The following is a 15282-nucleotide window of genomic DNA, read 5'->3' as shown; positions in this document are numbered from 1 at the left end:
CCCTACACAAGGGTGAATGCTAAGAAATATTTCTTATATATTGTGGCCTATTCTTCTTCTGGAACCCCTTTTCTCATATGATCAGTGACTCTACATATCTAATCAGTATGAACAATCACTAAGAATATACTGTATACTAAATCCCATTTAAATTGGGCACTGACTATTCAGTATCATTATTACTGTGTGATGTCTGCCATTAATGTTAATGAAACCACTCATTCTATATCAAACTACATAAGTGGGGGTGGGGATTTCTCTCACCGTGATTCTTACATTTGTCCTTTCTTTCTCTTGGAGTGATGTTTAACATAAATTTAAAAAATGGGTATGAAAAAGTTTTACAAAGCCTTGAAATATTCTAATAATATATTAAATTAAATATTAATATGCATCTGGAAAAGATACTGGATTTCAGAATGCAGGTGTAGCATACACTCATTAGCCAGTTATCAAATGGTTCAGTAAAGACCACCATTCTCACCTCTTCCCCTTTAAGAAAGAAACTCCCTGACATCAGCACACAGGAAGAGGAGTTACTTAGGACACCCTCTGGACAGAAACGCTTTCCCCTCCAAAGATGGGAAGGGAACCAGCCCCCTACTTAAGAGATAGAGACTACCCTGTGTGATGGCAGAGCTGACCAACTGCTCTTGATGTTAGATTGTCTTTGTATTCACACTGAACCAATCAGCACTGATAATAATACAGGCAAATCCCTACTTACTCTGTAGTTTTACTCTTTCTGTCTGGTAGGGGATAATGTAGACGCCCCCTTAGCAGTTCCTGCAGTCCTAGGTTCGGTACTAAGATAACATTGTTTTTAATATAGAAGAATTCAGAAAGGAAGTTGCATAAGAGCTTGCTGCCAAAGTTTGAAGTTAATGTACAATCTGAGCAGAGAAGAGAAAGGCTGCGGGAGTATGCACACAGAGACACCAGTACAGATTGGGATCCTGTCCAAATGAACACTTTTTAAAATACAGAGTGAAGTTTTGACAGAGCAAGAAAAAGTGGAGAGAAGAACTAACCAAGTAATTATAATTAAGAAGAGAACACAACCATTTTGAAGGATATTTTCTCTCGTTTCTTTTCAGTGTCATCTAGAACAGCAATGGAACCAAATCTGACATACAGCCAGGCTACTGAAAAAGAACAAAATTCACCCACACGCTTTCCTTTGAAGAAAGTAAGAGGAATCCCACTGATGGAGCCTATCACTCAAAACTTTGAGTCTATTTGGGCTTTCTGCCCTGACCCTACTGACATCCTCATTTCTACTTATCCAAAAGCAGGTGAGCAACACGATGAGTGCATTGGTGAGCAAAATGAGGGAAGGGTGTGGAACTGTTTCTGACTACTAACACTTTAAACAACTGACTTTAGATTGGAGCAGTAATAATGTGCAGTAATTAATGTATAGCCTACTATAGAACATTTGTAGAAAACATTCTTATTGTTATTTTCTTCTTCTTCTTCTAGCCATCAATATCAAAAAAATGTTTTTTAGTTCAGTTAAAAACATTAAGGGGCAGTGGCTGTGTATCTAGTATCTGTTGTACATTATTATCTGTTTAATGCAAAACCTTCCACAATATCCCAGATGCAGAACAGGATTAAGACCAAGCTTCCATATTGCTCCCAATTACTGTGTGCTCACCACCCTGTTGGTCAGCTTGTTGACTGCAACTGCGGTGGCTTTAATTGCCACCTATAGAATACTAATACTAAGTTGTGCATTACAATACACATGTGTTTTACCATGCATCTATACCAAACCTGTGCCTTCCAGAAGCATTCACACTAAAATTAATTTTGTTTAATTTGGAAAAAATAAATAAAATAAATTGTAGGCTATGACATTTGTCTGTCTCCAAAATTGTTCTGCTAGATTTTTAAAAATTAAGTTATTTAGAAAACACTATTATTTGCTGCTTGAGTGAAAATAATCTTTTGTTTCATGTTTCATTTTTTATTGCTCTTTCAATAATATTACAGAACAGAAATGTTATTCAAAACATTGAATTACATTTATATTACAACATAAAGCATTCTTGTGCAGACTTGCTTAGGGGTTCACAAGCCTTAAATCCGCAAGGAATTAGTGTGCTGGTTGAAAGAAATGTGGTTTCTTTAAGAGTCTATCAGGGTTTTAATATGTTTATGGTCAGTTTCTCTGCAACTTCTAAATGTTTGAATTTTTATGGCTCTTAATTTTTTTTGATGGCAACATACATCTGCTGAGCCAGAGTTTTGTATGCATATTTTAATTGTTTGAGCTTGGTGTACTTTTCATTATTCACAGTTCTATCCTCTCAGACCAGTAGATGATTTCAAGGAGGAATTTGCCATATTCTGCAATGAGCGTGAACTGTGCTTCTAAACCTTTGTCGCACAACAACTCTCTGAGCTGTGCTGGCCCAGTAGCATTCCATCTCAGGTCAAATAACATATAATAGAATAGAATTTGAACCCCTGGGACACATTATAATACCAATCTTGTTTTGAATGACTCAGATGAGAGTTTATTATGTCTGAGATTTGCTCCATTATTGCATCCCTTAAAGTGCTGTGTAGTGCAATTTTCTCTTTAACTATACACCAATGTGGTTGTTAACTCTGGGGAAATTGCTTGGCCGAATTCCATAAGGTGCAATGTGAGCATTGCAGGTTAATTGTACTGCATCAAACTTTTGCGGGGGTACTTGCTCAAGAGCACATGATAATATTGGGGGGACGATTTGATGTTTTCTCAAAGTTGTAGTGGGGGGGGGGGGGGGGGTCCCCAGGATCAAAGCCCATGTATGTTTGGATAAATTGAATGCTTCTGTGTCCAATGTACCAGGTGGATGCTGGTGCACTCAGTTGCTCAGACTTTCTGTTTGACATTCCATCCTTGCTTACTTTCCTTCTTATCCAGGGTCACTAAAACACTAATTGTATGATTAGTCAGGTGACTGTGCTCATCCACTGTCTATGGGGACCCCACAAGGATATCAACTGCAAAGCAACTTAAATCCATGAGGGTCACGTTTCAGATAGTCCTACCTATGATTCTTAACAACATCCTGTCTTTGCATAGGGTTCAAGACAAGCAGTAAGAAAGATGCATGAAAATTAAGGCTTATTAATAAAACACTGATAGCTATAATTAAGACCTAACTCACCACAAAGTAATTGGGCCTATTCAATAAATGCTCTAGCAAGAACAGGTCATGTTACCTTGCTGACAGTTATGCAATTTATATATACGTATGAGCATATGTCATAGTTTTAAAGTTGTTTTAAAGACATTCTATGGTTTACATAGGCTTTGTTGTAACTCTTGCATTCTCTGATATTTCCATGATTAAAATAACATAAAATGAGGTTTTCCAATGCTCTGCTGTCACTATGATGTGAAATTTAAATGATAGTGGCAGAGCACATGCCCAGTGAGGGGTGAAACATAAATGTTTTTCGGGACTAGCTGCAGGTTCTCTGCGAATCAACTGAAAGTAATCCAGTTGTACATTGCAATGAATTTTCCACAAACTTGTGGTGCAGCTAAATCCCTGTTAGTATGGTACTTGGATGGAAGACTGTCTTTTAAAAATGTGCATTCTTAAAAACAAAGGTACATCACAACCCACCTAATATCTTCAGAATGCACAATCTATTAATACCATTTAATTGTCTTAATTTCTATTAGTAGCAAATGAGCGAACAAATTTTAAACCGTAACTTTAATTCCTAAATGCAGTTGAAATAAGATCTGTTAATTTCTTGTTTAAGTTGGATGAACTGCATTGCCATGTAACTAATGCATTTAAGTTAAGATGCAGCATGGCAGTGATATTATCATTCCTAAAAATATATTTTGTTGGATTGTTTCACTGTACTGTGCTGTAACCGACTGTTAAGTGGTTATGAAAATGAACATGGCTTTGTTCATGGATTATGTTCATTAAACATGCTTGGAATTTGTTAATAGCCTAGATTCTCTTTACACAAATTTGCTCATTCCCTTAATTTGAAGGCACTTAAGTGCTTCATATGATATATCATTTGCATGAATTTAATCATCCAGAGTGAATCATCCTTAAAAGAAGGTTGCTGCTATGTGACTATTTTATACTTTTCCTGCATGGTCATTTTGAACTTTACAATGTAGCTAAATGAGTGATCTATGAAAGCTACACTGACCTGGTAATTTTCAATTATGTGGTTTATAGGTCGTTAAAAATGATTTGTTCTTTTCTGTCATTCTGTCCAATTCTATTTCATGTAGGAACTACCTGGACTCAGGAGATAGTAGACCTGTTACTTCACAATGGAGATACAGAGGCATGCAAGAGAGGGCCCATAGTTATGAGGAGCCCATTCCTTGAGATATTCTCCCACCCTCCCATCCCTTCTGGTACTTAACTCTTTGTTATACTGTGCGTGTGTGCGTGCGTGCGTGCATGTGTGTTTGTGTGTGTGTGTGTGCGTGCATGTGTGTTTGTGTGTATAATACAGCCTGCAGTTATACTGTGTTACCATCCTACAGAATCCTGCAACATTTTGTTACACAGTGGGGTGGTCACTGCATCACATGCGAATGTAAAAAATTACCTGGCTTACAACCTTTTGAATCCCTGAGTGAGAAAGACTCACAAAATAAGAACATAAACAACAACCAAGATACCACTATCAAACAGTCTAAAAGGTCCAAGCGACAGAGAGCAGGGACAGAGTCCCCCTGCCTTTAAGCCGGGCTGACACTGTAAATGATTCTACTGTTCTTCCAGGTAATAGACACACCTGAGGTGTTGAAATGACAGCACCTGAAACACTGGAGCAGTCTCTGGCTCCTCTTCCCTCATGATGCCACATTGTCAAAATCCTTCCCTTCAATCTGCCCTCTCTGTCAGGCCTAGATCTCCTTTGCAAAATGAGTCCACCAAGGTTAATCAAGACACACCTGCCAATCCAGCTTGTACCTGAGGGATTCTGGGAAAATAAATGCAAGGTAAGGTAAAGACTGCCTTTACGCATTATGAGGGCAGAATAAGTGTACTGTCTTGTGTATGTAATAGTAACTTTAATTGATTTTGCCTGCCCCTGCCCCTCACTCTTACAACTATATTGCCCAGGTGATCTACATGGCCCGCAATGCCAAGGACAACTTGGTAAGCTACTACCACTTTGACAGAATGAATAAGACCCAGCCTGACCCAGGATCCCTCGATGAATACATCCCAAAATTCATGAAGGGAGATGGTAAGTGAAATTTTATCATTCCCTTCTTTTTCTGAATGCAGCTGCCAGAACTGGATGATGCTGTTAAGAGTCACAATGAGGTTGATGGGACTGATAAAGCAGAAAGATATCTGTGATGACTTGTAAAATGATGCCAGGTAGATGCAGGTGCCTGGTAAGTAGCTACAGGGTGCTAATGTAGTAGTATGAAGCAAACAGGGTTTTTACGTTATAGCATCATAAATGGCATTCACCAGTCTCATTAATTAGAGGAATGGTATGTCATAGATAACTTGCTTGTGGCCCCAACCTATCTATTTACATTAACATTTTGCAGTCAGCCATTTTGCCAATGCATATTGTATGCAGTTGATATTGTAAAACTATGAAAGCTTTCAAACTTCCTTAAACGTCTGACCGTCCTCCTACTGAAAGACCCTTAAGTGCAGTTGCAATGAATGAGTAGCAGTTACCACAGGTTATCCGGTAAAAACTTGATGCTTGAAAATATTCAACAATAAGTATTTATTGATGTTCACACATATCCATACCACGCTTTCCACTGTATTGAAGTCCAACCATTGACACTTGTTTGTGTTTGCATGTGTGTGTGGTGGACACTATAATACAGAGAGAAAAAAATAGAAGTAGCATTAATAACTGTGTATGAATTTTAATACCATGAGAGTACATAAATAATAAATATAATTATTAATATAATTATAACAACACTACATTATCAGCAATAGATTTCTACAACCTCAATGAAAAATGTATAATTAAACTATTATCCAATATGTTAAAATTAACTCACTGCAAATATAGTAGCATTAAATGATAGTAACATTAAGAATTTACAAGAAACAGTTACCAGCGCATTCAAAATCTGACAAAGCTAGGAAAATATGTGGCAGGAACACTGGTGCAGAGAGCATGATTCAGCATTTAGTCTACGTAATCCTAGATTTGTCTTTCATGACATAAAACAATAAAAACAATTTCAGTTTGCTAGGTCCATTATCAAGATGGAATTTCCTGTCATCTGCTCCTTACGCACTAGGCCTACTTGGCAATTGAAAAAATGTAACAACATAGAATGGAGGATCAGAACCAAGCCCTTACAATACCTTGTTAAGGCACCACCCTCCTATGTCAAGTGCAGTAAACTGGCCAATTAACAGTCACTTTCCAAAAAACAAGCAGTGCAGTTATGAAGAAAATACAGTTCTGTATCTATTAAGTGACAGAGCTGTATTACCATTCAACACATTAAAGGCAATACAGTTTCGTTTAAGAAACAATGAACGAAACCGTCCAGACCCACTTCACACCTGTAAGTGTCATCAGTAAAACTTGGCTAACTATATAGCTAGCTAGCTATGGCATGTCCTCACCTCTGTAACGTTATTTGTTGTCCTCCGTGTGACAATACATCTGTATCGGTGGTACGCGCAAAGTAGGTTAAGTAAAGTAGGCGAAACGCCCTGACGTTCGAAGTGATGATTCTGGGAGATGCACCTGCGCATGCGTCCTACTAAACGAAGCACCACCTGCACGTCCCTCCAAACGTCCCTCTCAGGTTGTCCGTGAGTGAGTGACCACAATTTGCCATGCATAGAAAAAATGAACAGCTGCCACTCAAGACACCTTCAACTGACACTGAATCTCTAGTACAGAAACATTTTTTATTTGCTCTCTTCTTCCCATTCACAGTGGGATGGGGCTCCTGGTATGACCATGTCAAGGGTTATTGGGAAAACAGAGAGAAAAGGAATATACTCTATTTATTTTATGAAGATATGAAAGAGGTGAGTTTGTATTGCAGCCACTCCCCATATGTACCCACCAGGAATTAGTGGTTTCAGTCCTGTTGTCTGCATCCCCATATCATTCTACCATTCCTCCAGAATCCTCAGCGGGAAGTGGAACGCATCAAGCAGTACCTGGATCTGTCGGTCACTGATGATGTAATAGCGCGCATTGTGGAGCACACGTCTTTCAAGGTCATGAAGGACAATCCCATGACCAACTATACCTTTATCCCCAAGCCTATCTTTGACCATTCCATCTCTCCTTTCATGAGAAAAGGTTTGTCTCTTTTTATAATGGTTGACATTTATCAGCTTCTATTTTCAATTATATTATGAGGGGTTTGGTTCCTCAGATTCAAATATAGAAGTTATAAAACGTTTGACTCTTAAGCAGTACACATATACAATTTTTTCCCATTGCATGATCATGTCTGGATGTATCGGGTGAAATATTAACTATGAGATTAAATCAAGGTGAATTCAGTCCTCTGTAATTCGGGTGTTTTAGGAGCTTTAGGTAATGAGAGGTGATTGCACTCGATGAGGATAAAGGGATGGATCAGAGGTTGGATGCTATGGTTAGTGTTCAGAGTACTATATAAAAAAATGTGCTTGTGTGCTAGGATAATCGCATCTCTCTCTTGCAGGGGAGGTTGGTGACTGGGTCAATCATTTCTCTGCCTCTCATTTGAAGATTTTTGATGAAGATTATGAGCGACAAATGAAAATGGCAAACATTCCCTTTAGGACAAACTTGTGAAGAAAGTGCTGCAGTAGCCTTTACAATGCAGGATATTCTAGGCACAAGTATTAACAATGAGGATGAGCAACAGCCAAAATAACTGATGGAAGTGAGGGGAATTTTATGTGTGCACTACACTATTTGAAAGTTACTTTATAATGTTTAATGTTTAAAGCATTGTATTTGATAATAGTATCTGTGATTTAAGTACAAGCAATCTATTAAATATAATATGTTGATTATAATCATCATAAGATTAGTATTTCCAGGTTATTCAAGATCTGCCTTCAAGATATTTTTCATGAGAACTACTCTTATGATTTCAAAGTGCTTCATCACAGCCACTTCCAATGTGTAATACCTATCTGGATGAAGCTCAGCAGCCATTTCATACTTGCATGGTGACTACAAATCAGCTGAATTAGAAAGGCAAGGAACCTATCCAAGTACTGCAATAATCCAGTTCAGCCGATGTGACAATGACAGTTAATGGGTGGAATTTTTACTGGCTTGAAGAAAATTTGTGGTAAGATTTTGAGCTGACTGGTGCACACAAGTGATCATTGAATGATTAGTTAAATATGGTTTCTATTTCTTACTTTATTTTTCCATTTAAAATGTCCATTTCAGCTATTCCATTTTCCATTTTAGTCGTCGATTTCAGTTTCCATTTTCAAATGGCCAATTCAAGTTTTTTAACATTTCAATATCAATTTTTAATATTTTCATTTTAACTTTAACATTTGATTGCATTATGGTCATTCCTAGTAGCCTATTAAATAAAAAATAATAAAAAAAATTTCTGGCTCAAATTTGACATCCAGAGGCAAACTGCACTTCCTTGATTTCAAAACAGCGTTTTACAAGCCCATGGAGACAATCCATAATGTGCCACACAATGGCCATGCCCACGATGGGGGATCTGTTGTTCTTCATGATAAGCAATCAGTGGATTTACAAGATTGTGAAAATGCCTAAAAGTTGTGTGGTGGGTTGTACAAATAACAAGAACCCAGAACCCAGATCTGAAGATTTATGTGCTCTTGTGCAAAAAGAATTAGGCAATGAGGCCTTGGCATAGATTCTCTGGACAAGTCTCTGGAACTCTACTTGAGGGATGGAACACCATTCTTCCAAAAGATATTCCCTCATGCGGTGTTTTGATGATAGTGGTGGAGAGCGCTGTCTAACACATTGGTCCTAAGATATTCAATTGGGTTGTGATCTGGTGACTGCGAAGGCCATAGCATATGATTCACATCATTTTCATACTCATCAAACCATTCAGTGACTCCTCGTGCCCTCTGGATGGGGGCATTGTCATCCTGGAAGAGACCACTCCCATCAGGATAAAAATGTCTCACTTACTACCTTGTACTTACTAACTTCCAATTCCTTTTACATTAAATGTTTCAAAATTGTAATGTCTAATTTATCACACTTTTGATATTTGTTTTGCTGTTTAATGTCCCTAATTCGACACCATTGTAAATGAGGATTATTCCTCAATGGGTTCTCGAGATGAAATAAAGGTTGATTAATTGATTGATTGATTAACTGATGTGCCGACTCCACATTTTAACTCATTGAGACTGTTAGGGCAAGCATTGATATCAAGAACTACAATATTAGTTAGATCATCATTTCCGCCGTTCATGTGAGGGTATGTACATATCAAAAGTAACATTTTTACAAGAAAGAAATGACTTCATATGAAGAGTCTCAAAATCATGATGCCGCTTAACAAGTTACTGTCTCTTTAAAACTTTCTATTACTGTATGATGTCCTATGATGCTATGTGACAAGGGAAGATCAAGATGGAAACAAGTTAGTCTGCTCTGTGACAAAGATAATTATATTGCTGATGCCCCTGCATGTCACAGTTTTGCCAATGGCTGTGTTCCAAACTGTAGGCCTATACTTGTGTTCTATTTTCTTGCCTCCAGATACACTTACAAGACTACATGTATAGAGTGTAAGAACACAAAAAATCTGTTCAGTTTGAAATTACCTCTAACCTTAGCAAGAAACACATCAACACTACAAAAATACGAAAATAAAATACACTTAGACTTGTACACAAAATCCTGCCTTCTATTGTCAATTTTCTTGGCTAAGTAAAAAAATTGTATTCACCCTTAAATACAGAGGAGAAAACACAATGGCTACTCTGAAAGGAAAGCATGGAAAAGTGTTTTGAAGCTGCAGAACTGTATAAGAACTATAAAGGAAAAGTGGTTACCTGGTTCTTACACAGTTCATTGTTCAAAGCACATTTTGTTTTTTCTGTACTCCCAAGAACAAAAAAGGAACCTCCGGTGAGGTGAAATCTCGCATTCTTGCCTTGTTGCATTTTTGACTTTGGAAGGCACTCGTTCTCCACACTTTTGGCTTTCCATTGCTTTGGTAAAGGCTTATCTTTTGTCTCATCTGTCCACAAAACTTTGTTCCATAGCATTTTTCCTCTCACAAATTTCAGAATGACTGAGAAACTACTTTTCCCAAAAGTCTGTGTAATGCCGGTTGACACTGGTGACGTTTATTGGTTCACTTTGGACCGAGACAATTCAAATTAACCATCCTGTTGTGACAGAAGTAGTGTAGTATTGAAATTAGCCTGTTAGCTACTTAACTGGCGTCAATAGTGGTGAGTTTCTGGCTGTAGCTAATGCTGCAATGTTAACAGTAAACGGTGACGTCAGTCGTCATTCAAAATACTGGATCTTGCCTTAGATTCATCAAGCTCATGAATCCTAACGTTATAGCTAGCTAGTTAAGGTTAGCTAATGTTAAACCGATGGGGTTGAGCTACAAACAAAATTGTATGACTCTGTTTTATGTTATTTACACACATCATATTAACTAGTAGGCCATTTTTTATGCTGAGCAGCATAAAGTGATAGTGATAGATGGTCAGAGCATGAAAGTAAGACAAAGTCTGTAATGTTATGGAAAATCTATGTTATGAAGTTCAATCTTGTCATATCCCCATCTTCACTTTAATATTTACAATTTCAGGGAAAGGCAACTCTTCTCCTCCACCCTCATTTCAGACATCTGCAGGACTTCAAATGTCAGGCCAGTGCCTGACCTTAGATTAACCTTTTTCTACTTATAACATCTATTTGTTATGAGTGCTATATGTTCAGTCGTTTCCAAAATTCCTTCCCCCGGATGAATCTCCCTTACAGGGGTGTTGGAGTACCTCACAACAGAAATCTGCCCATCCCGGCAGAAACGGTTCAGTCTGGTGACCTTTGTGGACACACCTGGCCTGGTAGATGGGTACATGAAGTATCCATTTGATGTGGATCAGACTATTCTGTGGCTGGGTTTGTAAACTCTAAAGCACTGTCATTAACCCTAGAACCGCCAGAATTCGTTGTATACCTAAAACTGCCAACGGGTAAAATTTACCCGTACATTACATTACATTACATTACATTACATTCATTTGGCAGACGCTTTTATCCAAAGCGACGTACAAGAAGTGCATTTTCATGATCGTAGACAACTGCTGAACACGGGTTCAGTAAGGTACAATTACTTATTTTGTACAGCTATTTCTAGCTGAGAACAATGAACACTATCCTGGTCTAACATCTGCAAAGCCAAACTAGGCAGAAGATTAAGCTAGAGTATTAGGACAAATACAATTTACCAAGAAGTGCAGGGATGGGGCAACATGCAACAAGTGACAAGGTTTTTTTTTTTTTTTTTTTTTTTTTAATATATATATATATACACAGCATGGTGGTGGTTATTCTAGGTATAGTCTGAAGAGATGAGTCTTCAGGCCACGGCGGAAGATGGATAGTGAGGGGGAGGTTCGGAGAGGGACGGGGAGTTTGTTCCACCACTGGGGAGCTAGGGTGGAGAAGCTCTGTGATCCCTTTGGGCGGGTGGGAGGGGTTACAAGACGCCCTGCTGCTGCAGAGCGGAGTGGTCGAGCAGGCACATAGAATTGAGTCATGTCCTGCAAGTAGATGGGGGCTGTCCTGTTGGCGGCAGTGTAGGCAAGGGTCAGGGCTTTGAATCGGATCCTGGCAGCGACCGGTAGCCAGTGAAGCGATCGCAGCAGAGGAGTGACGTGGGAGAATTTGGGGAGGTTGTAGATGAGCCGGGCAGCGGCGTTCTGAATCATCTGTAGTGGCTGTATGGCACAAGCTGGCAGGTTTGCAAGGAGAGAGTTGCAGTAATCAAGGCGAGAGGTCACCGTAGCCTGGACGAGCAGCTGGGTGGAGTGCGTCGTCAGGTATGGTCGAATCCTCCTGATGTTGTATAGGAGGAATCTGCAGGACCTTGATGTTGCCTTGATGTGCTCCTTGAGGTCCAGTTGGTCATCCAGGACCACCCCCAAGCTCTTGGCAGAGTGAGAGGCAGTCACTGTGGTGCCATCAACCGTGATTGAGAGTTCACGAAGCAAGGAGGTCTTGTGCGGGAAGAAGAGCAGCTCAGTTTTGTTGAGGTTGAGCTTCAGATGGTGGCTGGCCATCCAGGTGGATATGTCAGCCAGGCAGGAAGAGATCTTATCATTGACCAGTGTGGCCGAGGGGGGGAAAGAAAAGAAGAGTTGTGTGTCATCTGCATAACAATGATAGGAAAAACCATGTACATCTATTTTGCATTGATATTGCTAAAAACTGTATTCTACCACTGTAGTAACACATTTGTTTCACAAGGGGATGTCTAATATCACAAAATAACTATGCTTAATCATCCGTTGTGTTTTAGTCCTATTGTTTTAGGCTATATTTAAGTGCAGCAATGGTCGGATTGCGTAAGTCAGTAAAGCCTACAAGTTGTCACAAAAAATGCAGAAAATAGAAGAAAAATGTGTGTATTTGTGTGGTATGATATTAACAAAACTAAATCCATCATATACTGAAATAGCCCATGAAGAAACTAGCTTATTTGTATATTTAAATGACCATATAAACAACCGCGTTAACAAATGATTTCACCTTGCATCATTAGATGCATTGATGCATTGATATTATACACAAACATTTTGACCTAATCAAGCATTGATTAAACGTGCATATGAACAAAGTCATATTCTAATACTTCACGCAGTCTTTACATCAAGGTAATACACTTTCATGTCAGTAGATGGTGGTCTGGTGCTGCTGTGGATCCACTAGGCGACCGTAGCTACAAGCTCAGCTCAAGTGCAACTCAGAAATAAACAAGCTCTGGCTTGAGCAGGACGCTAGCTGTGGTCCTCTCTCTATCGATTCACATGTACTGCAAAACTTGTTTTTCTACCTTTAGCTTGGTTCAGGATCTAATGTGAATGCAGTATTCATTGTTTCGTAATGTTTTAACATGATTTAGATTTTACCGACACCAGCCAAATCTTCACCTATACGACCAAATCAAAAACGCACAAACACACGCAAAATACCCATACCTTTTTACTCTGAAACATTTCTAGTTTAAACAGCTAGTCTGCCTGTGGCCTAGTGGGCAAGGTTACAGTCTTGGGAACATGGGGTCCTAGGTTCAAGCCCAGCTAGGAACACGTTTCTTTAACCTGCTTTTACCCTCACTAATAATTGTCTACTACTTCTCAATTATTGCTTTTGCACCATATCTACCTGCCGTTGACCAAACGTATACACTTCATTATGACGTACCATCTGCACGTTCAGTTATTAACCGGCTACAATATTGCAAAGCCATATGGATTCAATGGGAGCTCTTCTGTGCTTACTGGCCTGTGTTCTTCCTTAAAACCACGGACAGGTTTGCTAATGATTTTTCACGCATTGCATAGCTATGTCATGGTGCTGCACTAACAAAGTCACAGACTGGTAAACCTCCGGTTGAAGGATTGAATCCCGCCTCGCCCTCAGGCAGATAATTTCCTCTTTTACACTAACGTTTTCTTACGCTTATATTTGCTTTACCAAAACTCACTCACGGCCACCCATATGCATTTTATGATGGCAAATGTATTCCTTTTATTAAAACGTTACACCAGTTCACCACTGTGCCATTTCTACTAACTATATTTCTTCACTTGGCTACCGTACAAAACCTTCTTATCCGCAAACGCCACGTTTCTACATTCATGTTACCTCGCCCTGTTCTCTATCTAGCCACATACAAACAATGACTACGTATGTACGTTCTGCAACTCCCCATTAAAACATTACATTTAAAATCATGACTCACTAATAATTATAACTACCATTACTGAACATGAGAAAAGCACATCAGTCCAATAGATTTCACACGTTACTTAACCCTCCACTTTACCGACTACTGCTTTATACAGACTGTTATATATACCGTTCCATAAGGAAACTAAGCTCGCTCATGGTCACTTCATTTACTTCGCACTATAGTCTGTGAGCATGTCGACCTTCACCTACATGCCCATTCTGCTAAAAACATATTGTTTCAACCACGCAATTTCGTCAATTCTCCTAATTTCTCTCACACTGTTGTTATTTTCTCATATGCAAAGCCTGCTGGGACATTTGCGTCTGCTCCTATTCTTCACTATCAAGTTTTCCGGTTCTAGCTTAGCAAAACAGTGAAGAGGATTCCGACATGCAGATAAGCCTATCAAAATGCCTTATAAACCTTACAAACACTAAAAGTGCATCTTCACGAAATAACAGACAACGGAGGAGGACAGAAGGGTACACAAGTTGCGACTTAGGGAGCTCTAATTCTACGGGCTTGCTGATTCTTTTGTCAATCAAGGCTCATTGGATGGCCGTCAAATCCATGAGCACATACACTGACCATATTTCACCTGCGTTTCTGATGCGTTCACACTTACGCCACGCACCCTTTGTCACAGCCACTGTTGCACATATGTAGCAAACCGAAACTGCTAAACGGTACGTGCTCATCAGACTATAAAAATTCAGACAAGGATAGCCATAATCCACAACCGTTTCTTACAGGGTCACTTCGCATTTCTCACACTCATAATAAAACGCTTTGCAAAAAGAAATGATCTCTCATAAAAAACACGTTTTCAACGTACAAAAACGGCAAGTTACTCACATTATTACAAGACATACACCGCCTATAACTCATTCATTCAGACTGCCAAAATCCAGGCCTGCCATTAAAAGTATTGATATCAAATTGATATCAAAGTTACGGTACTACAAACAATACAGGCTATCTTGCCTCACCGAAATTAAATAAGATGTATTCCAAAGCAATGCTACCCAATATTTCCTCAATTCTTTCAAGTCACTTGGCCCTGTGTTTTGTAATCTTACCATTTTACAATGTCATGCAAACTTTGTGTCAGATCAAAGTGTCAAATATTTCAAATTGCCTCATGGAACACATGAAATTCATGTAGAAAACTGCTGGTGAGTAACTACAGGAAGCATATTTCTCCAGAAAACATATGTTTATACTTGCTTCTGAACTGAATTTGAGTAGCCTACATGTACAAGTGATTGTATATTTGCTACGTACAATAAATACTGCATGTAAAATACATATTGTACATACATATATAGAGAACT

The 15282-nt window shown here is 38.9% G+C and overlaps 1 protein-coding gene across 1 annotated transcript; it reads left to right on the top strand.

Annotated features, from left to right (window-relative positions):
• Positions 1-802: 802 nt before the first annotated feature.
• On the top strand, positions 803-9333 carry LOC118220266 (sulfotransferase 1C1-like). Its single transcript, XM_035404058.1, has 7 exons — positions 803-1295; positions 4271-4399; positions 4896-4993; positions 5118-5244; positions 6937-7031; positions 7131-7311; positions 7682-9333. The coding sequence occupies exons 1-7, from the start codon at positions 1115-1117 to the stop codon at positions 7792-7794; spliced, it is 924 nt and encodes a 307-aa protein (XP_035259949.1). The 5' UTR covers positions 803-1114; the 3' UTR covers positions 7795-9333.
• Positions 9334-15282: the final 5949 nt, after the last annotated feature.

Source organism: Anguilla anguilla, chromosome 2 (genome assembly GCF_013347855.1).
Source record: "Anguilla anguilla isolate fAngAng1 chromosome 2, fAngAng1.pri, whole genome shotgun sequence".
Taxonomy (NCBI): Eukaryota; Metazoa; Chordata; class Actinopteri; order Anguilliformes; family Anguillidae; genus Anguilla; species Anguilla anguilla.
This window is presented reverse-complemented; position numbering and strand designations above follow the sequence as displayed.